Source organism: Gopherus flavomarginatus, chromosome 4 (assembly GCF_025201925.1).
Source record: "Gopherus flavomarginatus isolate rGopFla2 chromosome 4, rGopFla2.mat.asm, whole genome shotgun sequence".
In the NCBI taxonomy this organism is placed as follows: Eukaryota; Metazoa; Chordata; order Testudines; family Testudinidae; genus Gopherus; species Gopherus flavomarginatus.
Window position 1 is genome coordinate 72,609,756 of NC_066620.1, and position 19,074 is coordinate 72,628,829.

The 19,074-nt window shown below is 40.2% G+C and overlaps 1 protein-coding gene across 2 annotated transcripts in view; it reads right to left on the reverse strand.

Annotated features, from left to right (window-relative positions):
- The window catches only part of PRKD3 (protein kinase D3), a 92,372-nt gene that overhangs the window by 31,356 nt on the left and 41,942 nt on the right, over window positions 1-19,074 (reverse strand). For both annotated transcript variants that reach the window (XM_050950293.1, XM_050950292.1), the window contains 3 exons: window positions 4,171-4,309; window positions 2,159-2,290; window positions 1,092-1,249 (listed from right to left, as the gene is read on the reverse strand). In XM_050950293.1, the coding sequence (XP_050806250.1) occupies window positions 1,092-1,249; window positions 2,159-2,290; window positions 4,171-4,309 (429 nt within the window). The remainder of the gene's footprint in view (window positions 1-1,091; window positions 1,250-2,158; window positions 2,291-4,170; window positions 4,310-19,074) is intronic.

The following is a 19,074-nucleotide window of genomic DNA, read 5'->3' on the forward strand; positions in this document are numbered from 1 at the left end:
GTAGAGGTGTATACATGTATATGAAAAGATAACAAAATTATATAAATAAGTTTGTGTAACAAAGGGACATTGAAGCTGTACTGTCTGGTGCTGGAGGCAACTGCGGTAAGATTGTCCTAATGAGCTTCCCACTTATAAGTAATTGATCACTACTGGCTGAATATTTTGCAATAATAAATATCTCTTAGACCCATCTGTTCAGTAAATGAACCTCAACCCAACACATATGACAGCAAAGAAACTTGACAAAAATTAAGATGCAGAATCCTGGACAAAGACAACAAAGCAGAAATTTTGTAACTGCAACATAACCCCTGCCATAACTCTGGCCACACAATACTATTTCTATCAATTGCAATTAACTCTTAGATTTTATTTTTGAAACAGACAATTAGAAGGTAAGAACAGGCTTAATTTCAGTTATCTTACTCCCACCCACCGGTCACAGTTAGTAACAAATATAACTGATCTAATGACCCCATTGGCCCTTGGATGTTTTGTTGCTGTGTCTGGGATATAAGAGCTTGTGTTAATTTCTCATCCCTCTTAATAATGGGGGACTACTGTGGATAATATCTATGAGAAGAATACTTCCTGTAAGATCTTTACTCCCTACATAAATGTCTCTGTTGAATTCTGTGGAACATTCTCTCTTCTCACACTGTAAATGTACAATTTATACTGTGTTTTACCCAATTAACTATTATAGACTGATAAGTAATTGCACACTAAACCTATATTCCAAAAGGAATCAATGCATTTTATCATCTCCTATCCCAAGATTTTTAAAGAATACACATTACTGTGAATGACACATTAATGGCAAAATTATACATAAATTATAATCCACCTCAAATTTCACTTCTCACAATCCCTGTAATAAAAGAATTATCATCAAATGTCATAGTGTAAAAGATTCACCAATAAGTAAAAAATAAACAAGCATGGTCTGAAATGGTTAATCCGAACTAGTTTTTACTCAATTTAAATCAATTGATATAAGGCTGGTTCTAGTTCCCAGAAACATGATGGATTTAACTCAGCATTATTGCGTATAAAGTGTATTTTGTTTTTACATTTTTGTTACATACCTCTTCAGTGGCTGTGGCTGTGTATTCAGTTTGCACTGGTCTGGGAATTGAAAGCCCAGCACTTGGTAAAGACACATTTGACAAACGCCTCTTTCTCACTCCACTACAGTTATTTGGGATCTTGAAGGCACACCGCTTATGGTAGTTTAATCCACAGCCTAAAAATGTCAGTTTGAAAAAATTATCTAAAGAGAACTCCTCCTTTAGCACAAATAGTTAAAATATTTTAAAATCGCAAGTATTGTATTAATATTTTATAAAGCAGAGAGGAAAAATATAAATCCAGAAACAGACAAATGTAGCAATTTGTTCAGATTCAGTTAAAGTAATAGAATAGGAAACTCAGTATTTATTATTACTGTAATTTACAATAATGGCTTGCTTTGCACTAAAAATTTTGGAGTTTACTATTTACCTAAATAATGATTTCCAATTACTCTTGCCTGATACTTGATAAAACCTGGAAACAGGGTCTCTCAGATCATGTGTGGCTACTGATCTTCCTCACTTTTTCCACAGGCAGGCTCTCATGGCTAAGCTGAAGCCACAGGAGTGAAGAGGAAGCCAATGGGCAGGAAGTGGTGTGTTTCAAGTACCTGGACAGCAGCCTGATGACAACAGGCTGCAACATTTTCCACAATCCAGCTGGACAAAGGCCATATGGAAAAGGGCTCCCCTTTGGGACTCTCTCCATTAAACTATTAAAAAAGCTATTTCAAGGAACTCAAACTCTACACTAATTGAGCCTCTCAAAACCCCTGGGAATTAAGTATTATTCTCTTTTTTTACAGCTGGGAAACAGGAACAGGGAAGTTAAGTGTCTTGCCCAAGGTCATACAAATTGCGTGTCAGAGCCACAAACAGAATTCAGGTTTCCTGATATACAGTCAAAGCTCCAATTGAACTATGCTCCTTCCCAAAAACTGAATTCATTGGTGACCAACAAATTAATTATACAACGTAATTAAGGTACAGAGCCTGCCATTATATACTTTCCCTGTAACTTTCTCTAAAGATAAAAGCTAAAACATCATGATTCACCTATCAGCTATTAACACTTGACTTACCTTCACATTTCAATCCTTGTCGTACCAAACCCCAAAGCATCTCCCCACAATAGTCACAAAATGTAGGGGCCTTGTAAGAATGCACATAAAGTGCATGAGGACGAATCTGGAAATCTTCAACAGTAGCCAAAGCTTTAAAAAAATTGCAGTAAATTATATATTTGTGACTATAAGAATAAGTATTTATTGAAACAGTTCATTGTTTTAAAACAGTAGTTGCAAAGAACACCATCAAGCTGTTTAATACAAAAAATACATCCCAAAATTCCATACATTTGGAAGATTTCTCATACACACTCATGCACAGTTTTTAGCCAAACTTTTTAATCTGTTGGTATCTGTAAGATAATAGAATCATGAATACCAAACAGCACTTGCTACTGAAGAATATTTAGTGCTGACAAACTTGGATAGTGGGGGGTGGTGCATATGGAGCCACAAAATTAATGAGTGAAGAAAACCCAGCAGATTAAGTATCATTTAATTTTATTAAAACATTTGATAGGGTGCCTCACAAAACATTACTTAAAAGATAATTCAAAATAACTTGGAACAATATTATGTGAATAGAGAACTGGCAGGACTGTAATCAAAGGGTAACGCTAAACCAGGCTACCAAGGTGATAACTCAAATTTTGCTGTCTTCTGAAGTACTCTGCCAACAAGAGACAAGGAAGAAAACTGGGTTACCATTTTGCACTTTCAGTCATTAGAGTATCAGAGGGGTAGCCGTGTTAGTCTGGATCTGTAAAAGCAGCAAAGAGTCCTGTGGCACCACTGTGGTACGACACATGGTTCAAGGAAATTGCCTTCCCAGTTTTGCTTGAGACAAGTCAAGGAGAAGTGACCAATGCAATTCCTATTTCCCTGGCTGGATCTAACTCCTGTCTCAGAAACTAGGCAAGAAATTCCTCTCAGTATTCAAGGTGGCATTCTGAGCCTCAGTTATCATACCCCTGCTTTCTATTCCCCCTGGGTTACTGATATAAGCCAAATTGTTGGCTCTAAAGCCCAGGGAGGGGAGCAGGTTTCAGAGCCTGAGCCACGTCTACAATGCTGTTTTTAGCGCTATAGTGAGAGTCCTGCAGGCCATAATCTGTAGACCCGGGCTCCAAGACTCACTGCACAGATTTTAAAATGCAGAATAGACACACACTGTTAGATTTCCATTTCCAACTTTGCCAACAGTCCATGGATGTTTCTCCATTTATTTCAATAGGCTTTGAATCAGATCCATAAAGACCAACACCACAAAGATTCTGAAAAATGCAATGGGTTCTTTAAAAACCACCACCTTTGTTTTCTGCATCATCTACAAGATCAGGGGTTCTCAAACTGGGGGTCATGAGGTTATTACACAGGGGGTCATAAGCTGTCAGCCTCCACGCCAACCCCGCTTTGCCTCCAGCATTTATAATGGTGTTAAATATATTTAAAAGTGTTTTTAATTTATAGGGGGGGGGGTCACACTCGGAGGCTTGCTATGTGAAAGAGGTCACCAGCACAAAAGTTTGAGAACCACTGTACGAGATGGTTCACTCAAGCAACACAATGTCTCATAACACCACATCCTGACAGGTAATGATTCAGAAGACTCATCTACATTAGCACACTTTTTTGCTGTAATCCACCACTAATGGAAATTGTAAAATAGAAAGGGTGCAGACCTAGGTATAAACAACATGGTTTCTGGGGGAAAAGGGGAGGTGGAAAGAAACCACACCTGAGTTCTATCTATACTTTAGCTTCCACAGTTAATACCAGAGTTTGAGGACTAAGACCACAAAGTTTGTTAGTGCAGATGCAGTCACAGGGAAGACAATTCACTGAATCACAAATACCATTTCAGAGAACACGTTGGATTTCTTTGGAAATCTGCCTCAAAGCTTGCTCAGCCAAATAGTTTCAAGACCAACAGCCCATGGTTATAGTGTTGCAGACAGTGTACTGTAATAGTGTGACTGTTTTATTCAATAAGAAGAATGGCTTCATTACAACTACAAAGGACTTACCAGAAAGCACAACCTCAACAAGATCTCCTTCATGTATCTCTTCTGCTGATGTAATCCTCTGTAAAATATTTTCTGAGTTCAGGTCATGGCGAAAGAGGAGAATTTTGTCATACATGCCAAAGAAACCACACTCTGGGAACTGCAACAAAAAAGACTCAAAATTAGTGCATGCCATAGTTTGCTAAATCCCATAAACTGAATATTTTCTATATGACTACAGAACTTTTGTGTGCTGCAAGCATTCCACTAGAGCACCATGATGCGGTTAATACCTCAACTTCTGAAAAATAAGTTAATCAGACTTGAAATACAGCACAGGCTAAAAAAAGGCAGAAATTAAATATGTATATTAAAATGGAAACTTCCTAAAACTACACTAAAGAGAAAGAGGCTTTTAGCCATGTTTTCTTGCTATCATTGATGCTGATACACTGGTGAAGAATTACAGGTCTGAATTTTGCCAGATGCAGCCAATGATTCTAGAACAAATTTGATCATTTAAAGGAAAATAAGATCTGCAAATTCAACATGCAATCTGAAAGCCAAGCTTTGCTCTAACTCAACATCACCACCAGTAATCCTAATCCAGCAGAGGTGCTATTCAAGTATTAACCTTTGTAAACATTCACCTCCAAATAAAAGATTACATAACTAGAACTTAGTTAACACTTCTGTTGATATGTGAGACAGAGAAGAATACAACTCAGTGTCCTACAACCCTTTAGATTCACAGGCATAAAAAAAGAGTAAAATCTTATTTTTGTCAAAGACAGCAGATAGGACTCTGAATACACACAGGGAGCAAATATGCTTACAACACTGTCATTTTTCTGACCATACCTTACTTGACTCCATGTTTGCCCATTTTCCAAGAGTACTGTTACCAATTGTTGGCAGTAGGAAAGAAGAGTTTTCTTTTCTTTGGACTGTGTACATCAATATAGTAGTTCACACAGGAAAAGGAGAACCCAAATGGGTCCTGGAGAGCAGTGAAAACCTATCATCCCAGCCTCCCCCATCCTTGCGTCCAAACAGTCTGTACTCAGAGGTTGGGTGAAAAGGAATATACAAAAGCAGTTTGTAGAAGGGAGGAAGGAGAACATAGGAGAGACATATCACAGTATACAACAAGGGACAAAACTTTTAATTAAAAAGTGAAGTTTGGATTACAATTTCTTTACATACCCAGTAAACTCAAAATATACACATTAAACATTTATGGTACCACATTACTTAAGTATCATACAGCATATAATTTTCTTTAACCAAGGGAACTGATGGTGAATTTCTGCCAGGGAATTTGTACAGATTCAATGATTGTGTCCACTGTTTCTGTATTTTCTTCTTTTGTATGTCATTTGAAAAGAAATGGGCTTGGATTGTAACTAAATTTTGAGATTTGAAAACCATTCTAATGCTTCTCGGGTAGCCACCGCATTCCCCCTTGTGCCACCACTGCAAATAAAAATGGGTCAGTTGTCTGATTCATCACATTGTTTGTAGTTAACCAGTCACAATATGGCGATTCTTTGATTTTCCATTTGTGATGGAGATATCCACACCCCCTGAGCACTGTCCAAACACGGTTGAGTGCAGTCCACTGCCTGTGGGGAAGGCAGAATGTTAGGATGTCTTTCGCTGGATCTTCAGTCAGGTCTTCAGAATATCACACAAGCGGCCCAAGATTCAAGCCAGCGAGTTCTTGCATCCTTTCCATTGGCCTGTAGCATTGACACATAGATCCAGAAAGGCTTCCTGGATTTGAACAGGGAAAGCAGCAACGAAATAAGGTCTTAGTGTATCAGCAGATCCAGAGTGGCCAGGATCCTCTTGTACGCCTGGACCCCACCAATGTCTCACCTGATGTTGGCTGGCACAGTGTCCGCCAAAACTGGTAATCACAGTATTGGCATTGATTTGAGAGAGCTGCTAATAATTAATTGTGAGGATATCGCTGATTTCAGTGTCAATGAGATTGGTGTGGGAGCTGTTTTACCAAACTGGCATACAACACCTCCACCATTGACAAGACCAGGGCTTGTACTGACATTCGAAGCGTGCTTGCACATCCCCAGGATATGCTTGTGAGCTTCTTGATGATATTAACCCTTGTCTTTATCTTCTTTTCGGTGTTGTCAACATGTTGGTGACAGCTTGGCATCTGATCAAGGGTAACTCCAAAGTACTCAGGATTGTGGTCATGGAGTAGAGGCAGACCACGGACGTCCACTTTCCTTGGCACTTCAGCCTCATGGTTATTCAAATGGAAGGCAGAGACAGGTGTTTTCAAAGTGTTGGGTTTCAGTTGCCAAGCTCTGAAATACTTCTCAAATGTCCAGAGGTAGTTGTTCATGACCTTTTCTGTGGCCTTCAAAGATGATGCTTGCATTGTTTGCACAGTGTCATCTGCATAGATGAATTTACGGTACGATGTGACCAGAATGTTGCTGGTACAGAGAGAACAGTGCAGGCACTAAAATGGATCCATGCGGGTGGCTATTGTTCAATCTCCACGATGTGTTGGCAGATTCATCAAGGTGTACAGTGATTTTTCTGTTACTCAGCATCTCAGTGATAAGTCTGATGGTTGAGTAGCACCAAAAAGCTAATTAGTTCAGTAGGAGACTTCTGCGCCATACAGTATCTTATGCAGAAGGTCAATGAATGATGCCACTGTTTTTAATTTTCACTGGTAGTCGGATTTTATGTAGCTGGTTAAAGCCAGCACCTAGTCACAGCAGTTGCAACTAGTTCTAAATCTGGCCTACTCTTTGGGGACCAGTAGCTCCAGTATCAGCTACAATCTTTGAAGTAGGAGCCGCTCCTATAGCGGCTCTTATAGCAACTGCTAAGGAGGGAATGAGCCAGTATCTTTTGGAGGTCAGGGGCCTCTTTTCCAGGCTTCAAAATGGCTATGATCTTATTTCCTTACCAGTTGGTAAGGAAACAATTTCCTTCCTTATGCCAGCATTTCTTCAGCAACACTGATGTGACCATCTTTATTTTACTGGGCATGCCATCCATGTTTACTTTGGATGACCATTGTGTACAAGACTCAGGAGTCACCAGGTTTCCAGCAGTTAACAGTGCATAGCACTCAGAATGTACTTGAGCAGTCACGAAAACAGGCAGCTCTTCTTGTTCAGTGCCAATGGGTATCTCACACACATCAGGAAGAAAAGAAAAGACAGCTTGGTGGATACTGTGGCACATTTCATCTACAAACACTGGCTGAGGTTATCCGTCCCACGTTCCCAGTCATTGTGAAGTTGATTTATTGTCTTCCGAAGAAGAAGCAGGCTGTTTGGATCAGGCAAGAAGAATATTCTCATATGCTCCACACACACGTTTGTTACTCTTTTCTTCAGTTGTATTCTGGAAAGAGGTTATGGCAGCATAACCTTGCTCTCAAAAGCAGAGCATTGTAAACCATCAAACATGAGCTGATAGAGAACAAAATTCCATCACTGTCATGCGATATTACCTACATCTCCCCACTTATTTGCTAAGTGAGCAATCTCCAGCATTTATTGCCGACTTCACTCTCCATCCAAGCAGAATCATCCACAGATGAATCTTGGTAACTGGCATTTATCCATGAATTATCAGAAAGTAGTATTTTTCCATCAAGCTCCCAAAGGTCTGTGTCGGGGGAGGAGATAAAGAGGGTGGGAATGTCTGTACAGCCATAGTCTGTGCCTGAATCATAAGAAGAGATTTTGTAACACGCACACTGATGCATTGTAAAAGTAATATTTCCCATGTTTGGCTAACCAAACTCCCACCTCTTCCTCAACATTTCAAACTAGATACTAGGGATCAGTAATAGCATGCTAGGGTGTTGTAAGTCACTTTTACTCAAAATATTAGGATTTTATAATTGGCCTTCTAGACTTGGTTCTTAATATCTTGGTTACTGTTCATTTTCGGGTGGTTTTCTATTGGCAAAGCCAGCTTCTCCAGGGTGACCTCATCTGCACTTTCTTGGCCTCAGAATGTAAGCGTATTTTGGCTTCCAGTGTTCTTTGGTACTGCTCCAGCACACTACAGCTGGCTGTGACAGAAAATAGGATATGGAGTAATGAATTAAAAGAGAAAACAGAGTGTGAAGAATTAAGAGAACTGCATTAAGCAGAGCATAGATAATATGGCCTTAAATGCTGTAAATAAGAGTAATACACAGTACACCTCTACCACAATATAATGCTGTCCTTGGGAGCCAAAAAATCTTATCACGTTATAGGTGAAAACGCGTTATATCGAACTTGCTTTGATCCACCGGAGTGTGCAGCTCCCCCAAGCACTGCTTTACCATGTTATGTCCAAATTTGTGTTATATCAGGGTAGAGGTGTACCTCTAATTTTAAGATCTGTACTCAAAATTTTGACTTCTCCAGTGTCTGTCTGTCTCTCTCTCTCTCAGGACTGCCTCTTTGCCATCCTTCCAGGAAGCTGCTATCAACCACATCAGTGATAAATTCTTCCTTCTCGATGAAGCAATGCTACACCATGGCAGGTGGACATCTGAAGGTTCAGTAACCAATAGTGATGTCTCATAGATGTGGTGTTTTCACACCCTTAAACTATTACTTGTCTCCTTGTAAACCATAGCCAGCAGAGAATCTGATGATTCAGAGGGATGCCATTTGTGCTTATTGTGTTCAGCAGAACACTAGAGGATATCCGCTAAGACAGTGGTTCCCAAACTTTAACAATCCATGAACCCCTTTCAAGAAAATATCAAATCTCACGTACCCCATCCTAAAAATGAATATTTCCAGGGATTTTCTCCCTTATTGGACCATAAATTATAGAAGCAGTGATCTTAGAAATAATTTGGGTTTTTTACGACACTATTACATATTATTTATTATTACATATTAATTTGATTACATTATGAAATGGCAACACTCTTCCAAGATTTCACCTCTGTAGCTCATTATCACTTTGATTAAGCCTCCTACATGTTTCATCAAGGAGTACCAGACGTGAAACAGCCTGAAGGTATTTAAGAAGCCAACTCAAATAAAGAATTCCTCCCACAAGCATTCAGGTCTTGAGCAGTCCAGGCAAACAACGCACAACGACAACAAAGCTTAAACTTGTTCTTCATAATTTTAAAAACAACACTAGCAGCCTATTTAATTTCAGAAACAGTAAAAAATATCCACTCCCCCTTCCATTTCTTATACGGAGTCTTGAAGTTTAAATCTCCTGACTGTGATGGATGCACTTGCTTTGATCTGTATAGTTCTTGGAAGTCCGGAACCATCGGAGAAAGATAAAGTCTCAGGTCTGGTTCAGCATTGAGTCTGCTTCTGTATTTGGTTTTTAGATGTGCATATAAGGAAAATACTTTCTTGCATAAGTATGTTGTTGAAAACGGTAACAAAACTATCCTAACTTTTTCTGCCATCTTAAACTCAGCCAAAAGTTGATCAATGACAGATTTCTGAAACTCTTTTTCAGTTGGTAATTACATGAGATCTCAATCAATTTCTCTTTTTCCTCAGTGCTCAATATCTGCATTGAGAAAGCGGCATCATCAAAGGGGTTGCAAATACAGTTATCACCACCTGACACAGCTGGAAAGTATTGCCTGAACGTTGCGCAAAGTCCTTTTAGGTGTGCAGTTATATTGGTTTTAGTGTACTGATCCAAACAAAGGTTATGTTCCACCAGGAAGTCATGGTCACGGGTCAGGCTGCCAGGCCCCCGTGCCTAAGGTTCCTAGGGATGTCTCTGTCTGCCATTATGGAATTTTTTCTGAGACTCCCCGATACATTTCACAAACCCCCAAAGGTTTGCAAACCCTAGTTTGGGAAACACTGCTCTAAGAGAAAAACACATGTAGTATACACTGTATATATGTGTGTGCAGGGGGGGTGGAATACACACACACCAATACCTATATATACACATACCTAAACACAAAAAAGGGTGATATATTACCTTTACTGCCTTCTTAACCTGTACTCATCCTCTGAGCCTCAAACAGCATCCACTGAAAACCAGGGCCAGGCTCTTAGATTTTTGCAGCCCCAAGCCAAAAAAATCCCAGAAAAAAAATCAACTTTCGAGAGCACAACTGCTGAAGGAAAAAAAAGGGGGGGAGGGGTTAGGGGGTGGCTGGAATGCCGCCCCTGGAATTGTGCCACCCCAAGCATGCACTTGGTTTGCTAGTGCCTAGAGCCAGTCCCACTGAAAACAAAATGCAACTGCATGCAAAAAGTGTTTCCATCTTTTTTCTCTCTCAAAAAAAATATTCTATTGGCTTGATTTCCAGGATGTACAATACTCAGTCACAGGCCAGTAACTAATTTGAAGCTTGATATCTTACAGAATATCAGTGCAGAAATGGAAGCTTTTTATGCCATTAGAAAGAATTAAGTGATCTGCCCATCCAAAGGTATTAGATTTCTGCATTTAGCCATAGCAGAATTCTAAGTATCAGATCTTATTATTATGGCATTAAGTACAGAAGAGTAATTTTATGTTATTTAAAGATTTGTGAAATGTATTTATAATTAATTTCTCTCTCTGAAGCCTGGCCTGCTAAATCATTATACTAACAAAATCTAACTTTAGAGGCAGAAGGGTTACAAAATATAGCTTCAGTAAAAATATTTGAAGACTCAAACATAATCAAATAGCTTTTGTTTACAAGGTATGGCATGTAAAGGATACATGATGGTTTAATATGGTATGACAGTTATAACATTTGGGATGTCTGGAAAATTCAAAACCTCACATCACTCAAGAACAATGCAGCTATTAGAAACTCAGAATAAAACCTTTTTTTACCATACCATGTTTTATATGATATTTTTATTGCAATGTATTTTAACATTTTGTTCAAGTCCCCACCACCATAATTATTAGATTGCATAGCAAAGTCCCAGGTTGCTTTTAATAGAGTGTTCAGCTCTTGCGTTATAAGAAGCTTTGCTAAGAGTAGGTATCTTTAATTTGGGGGAAGAGAGATGTGCCTGTAAACGTTATTTTGATTATGGAGGAAAACTTTACCAAAGAGGAAAATATTGCAGCTTGACCTCAAGGGAGTCAAACTCTAAATTAATCATCTCTACTAAAAATTCATTCCACCACCAGACCCAAACTGAGAATGCTTTATCTCTGGCTCTCATATATTTAATATAACTACCAACAATGTTTCAATTGAAGGAAACAGGTTCTCTCTCATCTTTGGTGGAACTCATCCCCTTCTCTGGCTATTACTAAACCATCTCTACCAGACTTATCCCTGACACAAAAGTAAATACTTTTGCCTTTAGAAAGCAACACATTGCACTATATGCCAAATATATTAAATGTTACATACCTTTGTGAGGGGGGGTATCTCACACCTCTGATAAAGACTATTAACTCGTTCAAAATTACTCAGTTTGTGACCTGCTTAAAAAAATTGCCTATGTCACTTGTATAATCAGCCTGGACCAGATATTTTAGTTAATATAAATAAAGCATTGCTCATAGGAACCCAGGGATCCTACAGATTTTTAACAGCTTGTAGCATATTACCTTCAACATAAGCAGCACTTACCCTTCCACCAGACTGCTTCAAGTTTTCATGACTGAGAAAAGCCAGTCTAGAAATCTTTTTTTTTTTGGGAGGGGGGGGGCAGGAGGAAAGGGGGGGGGAGACACGATACAAGAGTTTTCTACTGATCATAGAAGAGATTTTAAAGCACTTTAAAATTCAGATCTGATCCATGGGGGAGAGGGATTTTCTTTAATGTTAGCTTTTTCTGTAAAAATCTACTTTGTACTACACCACATCAAGGTCAAACTCTGCCAGCAAAGCCAATACAGTCTACTCAAATTGAAATAACCAGCTGCTAGTGGTTTCAGCATTTTCTGTTCCAAAGCCCCAAGTGCATGTGTGAGTTTAAAATGTAACAAACATAAAAGAGGAAAGACAGACTCTCTTTACACTAGTATTCTCAACATGTGGCCAATCAGCACACATCTGTGGCCCTTGTGACTTCCTCAGGGCCATAACTAGGGTACGACAGGAGGGGAACCTACCCTGGGAGCAGAGAAGGGGGCGGGGGAGGGTGCTGCAAAAAATGGCACAGCACAGGATCGGGCCCAGCATCGGGCCCCTTCCCCCGAGCAGGATCAGGCTGAGCGGCATCGCCCTCACCAACCCTCCTGCAGGATCGGGCCCTGCAGCAACAAGAGGCCAGGTGCTCAGCACCCCCTCACCATGCAGCATCACAGGTCCAATTACCCTAGCTGGAGCAGGCTACTCGGCACTAGGATCACTAGCAGCAGGTGGGCAGGGCTGTCATAACAAATACTAAACCCTTTTTATTATTAATCATAATAAATAATAATTATTAATTATTATTATTATTATTATTATATGTACCAAATTTTACTTTTCCCCAGGGGGGTTCCACCCCTGCTTTGCCCTGAGGTCCCCTGTCTGCATTCCGCCTCTTCCCACCCACACTGTGCCCCCTCCCCAAGGCCTCTGCCCACCTCTCACTGCTGGTCTCTGCCCTCTCCCAAGCCGCCAAACGGCTGTTTGGCAGTGCCCTCGATTAGCTGATCAACAGTGCTGCCTAACAGCTATGGCTGGTGGGAGCTGAGCATCCACATTTTTTTTCCCGCCTCACGGAATCAGCGCCTATGCAGGTAGTATATATATTATGTGGCTGTGGCCCACGTAATATATAGAGAGCTGCATATGAGGCACATAATGGTAAATAGGTTGAAAACTACTACTCTACACAAAACACAAAGAGGACGTATTTACAACACAGAAGGTGATGTGGCTCCTGACATTCATACTTTGTTTTCAAAATGATGTATATGCACAGGGAGAGTTTGTTAAGAGTTTAGAGAACACTCTGAAGTTGTAGCTCAATCCTATTAAAGTTCCATATTTAATTACAATTTTAAAATGACTGTTAGATAAAAAGAGTATTAGTTAACTAAACCTTGAGAAATTACAGATGATTCAAAGTTATCATTACTAAATTTTCAACTAGATAGTAATTCTCACTTCCACCTACCAGAAACAAAAAGAAATCAAGGAAGATACCACCTCCAAAATGAAAAGCTACACTGACAACTATGCTAAGTAAATGCTCAGGGAAAATATCAACAGCTTAACAGAGAGGTAAGCCTTCCAATAACTGAATTTTACCATTTATGCTCTTATTTTTCATCCAGGCAGAACATTTCATCCAACATTTCATGCTGAACATGTTTGGAACAGTCTCTTAAATCAGAAGTTGTCTAACTGAGAAGGTGTCTTGGACAATTTTCACTTTGCTGGATAACAGTAACAAGGAAATGATCCTTGTAAAATATTCTGACATTTTTGAGTTAGAGGGCTTATTTAAGTTCAACGCATTAGTTTTCTAAAATGAAAGAGTTGTTGATAAACTGTTTTGAGTGCAACTACCATATTTATATAAATATAAAAGACCAATCTTTAGTCTTCGTTAAAAATACTTGTACTTTGGTCCATATTAAATCCCTTTACTTCCTTGTTATAGAAAAAAGAGCTTCCTCTCCAATAAAGTTGCTTATCAATTAAGCTGCAGCAATGAAGACAAGTGAGATTCGGGGGATGTAGCACCCAAGAAGATATGAGACTGGAAGGCCAGGGCCAGGGCGAGAAAACAACAGAGATATGTGTATCCCAAGCCCTACAAAACATGTTTCTTCCTCACCCTCCCAAAGACATCACACAAGGTCATAGGGGCACTGCTGGGGGAGATCAGATGGCCACTAAGTGCTGATTGCCCCACCTCCCCATAAGAGATGTGAACTGTTGGCCAGTCAGCTACTACTACTACTCTCCCAGTGGCCCCCACCAACAACTAGGGCATTCAAATGATCTTCTGTAAGTCATCATATAACCTCTGTGCCTCCATTTGTAAAAATGAGAATTAAATGTTCCTGCATCATAGGGATATCAAGTTTCATTCACAAATGTTTATAAAGTGCTTTGTGAGCTGTAGACTGCAGGTACTTTAGTATTATTAATAATAGAAGTTGGTACGTTAATGCCTAAATCAATTCTATGCATATGACGACTCCTAGTTGGAGCATACCAACTACACATTATAGAATAATTTACTTCAGCAACAGGGAGAAAGTCAGCATGCAGGCACTTGCTTTCAGGGTCACCTATGTCTGCCTGCAATGAGAAGTGAGAATTTTTATGGATGCAATGACGGTTCTACTAATCAAGGGAGACAACCATTGACAGAGAGCAAGGATTGACAGTCCTCTCTCAGGACAGATCATACAGAATCAACTATGCACCACGGATTCACCAACAAGCAGTTTCTAGGGGGCTAAACTGAAGGAGTCATTTTCTATTTCTTTTTGTGAAGATTGTTCAGTTAAATTTTTCCTTGTTCTGTGCTTTTAGGGCATGCGCGCCAGCAATTTCCCCCCAGCTAACTAGAAATCACGAAGGAAGGTGAAAAATATGTTTGGTTATAAAGTTTAAGCTGTAACTAAACCTATTTAACCATCCTCATGTACAAGTCCTAGATTAAAACTCATTGTAGTAATTGTAAATCATTAAAAAAAATTATAAACACATAGCAACTAGCTCACAGGAAAACTACAGTTAAGAGACTGTGCATGCCATGTGGAAATCCCCTTTGTAGCTGCAAATCGTAAAACATACCAGACTCTCTTTCCACATTCAGGAAAGTACTCTTTCCTTACTAAAAAACAGCTTTAAAAGTCTCTCACCATTAGGATCTAATTCCAAAGTGTCTGTAGCAAGGTGTAAGAATTACAGTATTGCTAAGAACTTTGAGACTTGACTCTCAAACAAATGACATGCTCTACATGATAGATTAAATTAGTTTCTGAAAAGGAAAGCATTGATGGAAGATGTCTGTGTCAGATTGACGTATGCAAGTAAAATCAATTTAATGTAGGAGGCTACCTTGTGTGTTAGAAATGAAGACTATGTACTACAGGTAAGGCTGCAAGTCTTTCATGAAGGTCACAGTAGTCACAGATCCCATGACTTTCCGGGACCTCTGTGACTTCCAGAGCTGCAGTAGCTGACCCCAGGGCCTCCCCAGCAGATAGGGCGGCCCAGGGACCAGCCACACCAGCCACTGTTCGGGAAGCCCCAGGCAGCTGGTCCTGGGCTCTGACCCAAAGCAGCGGTCTGGAAAGAGCAGTCCAGGAGGAGCAGTAGGGCACCTGGGCCTCCCCATATCTGCAACTGTATATGCTATATTGTTTCCCCCTCTTTAAAAAAACTCATTTTTGATTTTAAGAACAGGCAATCATTTATTTTAGGGGAATATATTTTTCAACCTTTTGGTAATCTGCCTCTTGAGATACAGACCTCAGATAAGATACATAAGAATCCCACCACAAAATCTGTAGTGTATCTATATACATGCATAGGTCACAGCATCCTCACCTGAAGGCAATTTATTACAGACCTAACCTTCATTTTCTATAACCGGTTTTGAACCAAACAGTCATTCAAGAAACCAAGGCCTTGTCTGCATTATAATGCTCAATTGTTTTTGCTTCTGTTAATGCAAAATAAGATTGAGTGCATCTACATTTGCCAACTTCAACTAGTGTAAGGTTTGCTATTGTGTCTACACTAGGGTTGCCTCACAGTGATTACAACAGAGCTGTCACCTTTTACAGCTATCAAAAGGTAACTACCTCAGCTGGCTAACGTCTTTAAATCACCAGCTGAGAGTGTCCTTTGTGCCTCTCATCATACTTTCAGCATATTTAATATCTCCCCAATACCAGAGAGAGCCCCCCAGCCACACCACTCCAATACTAACTGCTCCGTCTTTGCCCCATCACACAGTCCAGCTTGCAGGTCCACATCTGGCAATCCTGCAGTGGAAATCCAGTTGAGGCTGCATACTCTGCCCCATCCCCAAAATCCATCACAGCATCCCCCTCTCACCTCCAGCTCTGGAATTCCTCAGCTAGAGAACTACTAGCTGTTTGCCAGCTACAAGCCCTGCTCTGATGAGCCACAGGTGTTTCGTCAGCATATCTGTAGTTGGCTGGGCTTCAGCAGAAGGAGTGGAGCTGGCAGCTTTATTCCTCACAGCCCTTCAGCTACCCTCCCCCACCTCACCCATTCCCTGTTGCATTAGTAGGGGCGGTGAGGAGCTCAGCTACCAGCTCCACACTTCTGCTGCCATCTCAGCTAACAAGCAGTATGTGGATCTCTGGCCAATGGTCTTACAGGCAAACAAGCAGGGGTTTTATATTACAAAGAGTGTCTTTTAGAAAAGCAACTTAAAGCTAAACTTTGCATACATTCTTATTTTCAAGCAATATTATAAAAAAACACCAGAAATTCTCCCTTTCGTAGTGCAGTAACTAGTAAAGCTTTTCTGGTTTATCTTCCAGACAATTACATGAATAAATACCTGAGGGGGAACCATCAGACCCTTTTTCAATTTTTTATTTTTTTTGAGAGAGTCACAAGATAAATTTAAATTTAAAACAAAATACAGATGAGTGAGTTTAAGAACAGTTTATTTTTATTTATAAGAACGGTGACCCAGCCACTCCCAGTCTTTACTCGGGCCTAATTTGATGGTATCAAGTTTACAAATTAATTCCAGTTCTGCAGTTTCTTGTTGAAGGTTTTTTGATTTTTGTTGAAGAATGGTGACTTTTAAGTCTGTTATTCTTCAAAAAATCTTCAAAAACAGAATTCAACAAGAAACTGCAAACTTGGAATTAATTTGCAAACTTGACACCATCAAATTAGGCCTGAGTAAAGACTAGGAGTGGCTGGGTCACTACAAAAAGTAAGTCTCCCTCTGTTGATAGTCACACCTTCTTGTCAACTGTTGGGAATGGGCAACATCCACCATGATTAAATTGGCCTCTTTAGGACTAACCCCCCACTTGGTAAGACAACTTCCATCTTTTCATGTGCTGTATGTTTATACCTGATGACTGTATTTTTCACTCTATGCATCTGATGAAGTGGGTTACAGCCCACGAAAGCTTATGCCCAAATAAATTGTAGTCTCTAAGGTGCCACAAGGACCCCTTGTTGTTTTTACTGATACAGACTAATATGGCTACCCCTCTGAAACCTGTCACCGAACAATCTGCAGTTTTTCAAAGCATAAAATTTAATCCCAGTATTATTAAATATCCTAAAAGCAAAATGGAGCCTGTTATTAAGTATAACAGTTCCAGAAGAGCATCTAACAGGATATCACATGGGGGAAGTCTGCTTATACAACAGATTGTGCCTTGGTAAACTTACATTGACATCAGTGCAGTTACATCAGGAATTAACTTTGCCCTTTGTTCTAGTGGTACTTACTAACGTTTCAGGAAGCAATACTTCATTATCCACTTTATATAATAATATTACTGGAATTAAATTGAGGACCTTAAAGCAGTGTACAGCAACCAGTATTGCTGGAGTGAAAAAAACAACTGGGTTTTTTCCTCTATCTTGGCAATAATTTAAAATTATTCTGGTTCAAGTTCCAGAACTTACATTACACAATTCTGGACCAATCGTCAAAAACTCTTACACAAGGGACTAGTGAAGGCGGATACTGTTTTACAGCCCAGTAGCTCATGACCCACCATAACTCAAAACAAATGCTTATACCATTTGAAAGTTAATCCCAACTTCTTTCTAATATCACAAAACATCTGTAATCTTGTCAATTTTTATAATTAACTGAAGTCACATCGTTCTGATTACCCCCTCAGCCAGCTACCCACCCCAGTCATGTCAGAATTCATGCCACTGTCTGGAAAACTAGACTTCAAAATCCAGTAAAAGATATTTTCTCCAGCCTCTGCCTTGCCATATAGACATTTCTTCACTGGTGCTGCCACCTGGAACACCAGAAAGCCCAGCAAGTGTCAATGCCTTGGCGCAAACACACACACCTCCTCCCCCACACACCACTCCCGCCTGACCTGCATACATCCCTGTTTTGCTAACCTCTCTGCCCTCATCTCTCCACCACTCTGGTCACTTCCTTGTACCCCAAATCTGACTCACTCCTCTAGCCTCATGCCTCCTTATGCCACCAAAACCCTCTCTCACTCCCCACTAAAGCCTGCCTCCCTGTCATAGCAGGGGCACATGGAAAGCATAAACAGGTCAGTCAATGCTGCAAGCTGGTAGCCGGGTGGATATAAGTTGACTTTTTTTTGAAAAAGTGTAAAAATCAGATTTTATTTTGTTAATTTAAATTATAATCAGGTTTTTTCTTTAAAAATATATCATCACTGATGATGCCACAGCACAATTGGTTGCTGAGCTCTGTGACTTCATCCTCACACACAATTATTTCAAATTTGGTACCTCCAGATCAGTGGCACCACTATGGGTACCCGCATGGCCCCACAATATGCCAACATTTTTATGGCTGACCTGGAACTACGCTTCCTCAGCTTTCGTCCACTCACGCCCCTTCTCTACCTATGCTACACTGATGACATCTTCAGCATCTGGACCCATGGGAAGGAGACTCTGGAAGAATTCCACCATGATTTCAACAGCTTCCGCCCCACCATCAACCTCAGCCTGGAAAAATCTACATGGGAGGTCCACTTCTTAGACACCACGGTACAAGTAAGTGATGGTCACGTTAACACCACCCTACATCAAAAGCCCACCGACCGCTATACCTACCCACATGCCTCCAGCTTCCATCCTGTACACACCACACGAGCCATTGTCTACAGCCAAGCACTGAGGTACAACCGCAGACAGAGACCAACCCCTCAGACAGAGACCAACACCTACAAGATCTTCACCAAGCATTCTCAACACTACGATACCCACACGAGTAAATAAGGAAAAAAATCAACAGAGCCAGACGTGTACCAGAAGCTTCCTGCTGCAAGACAAGCCCAAGA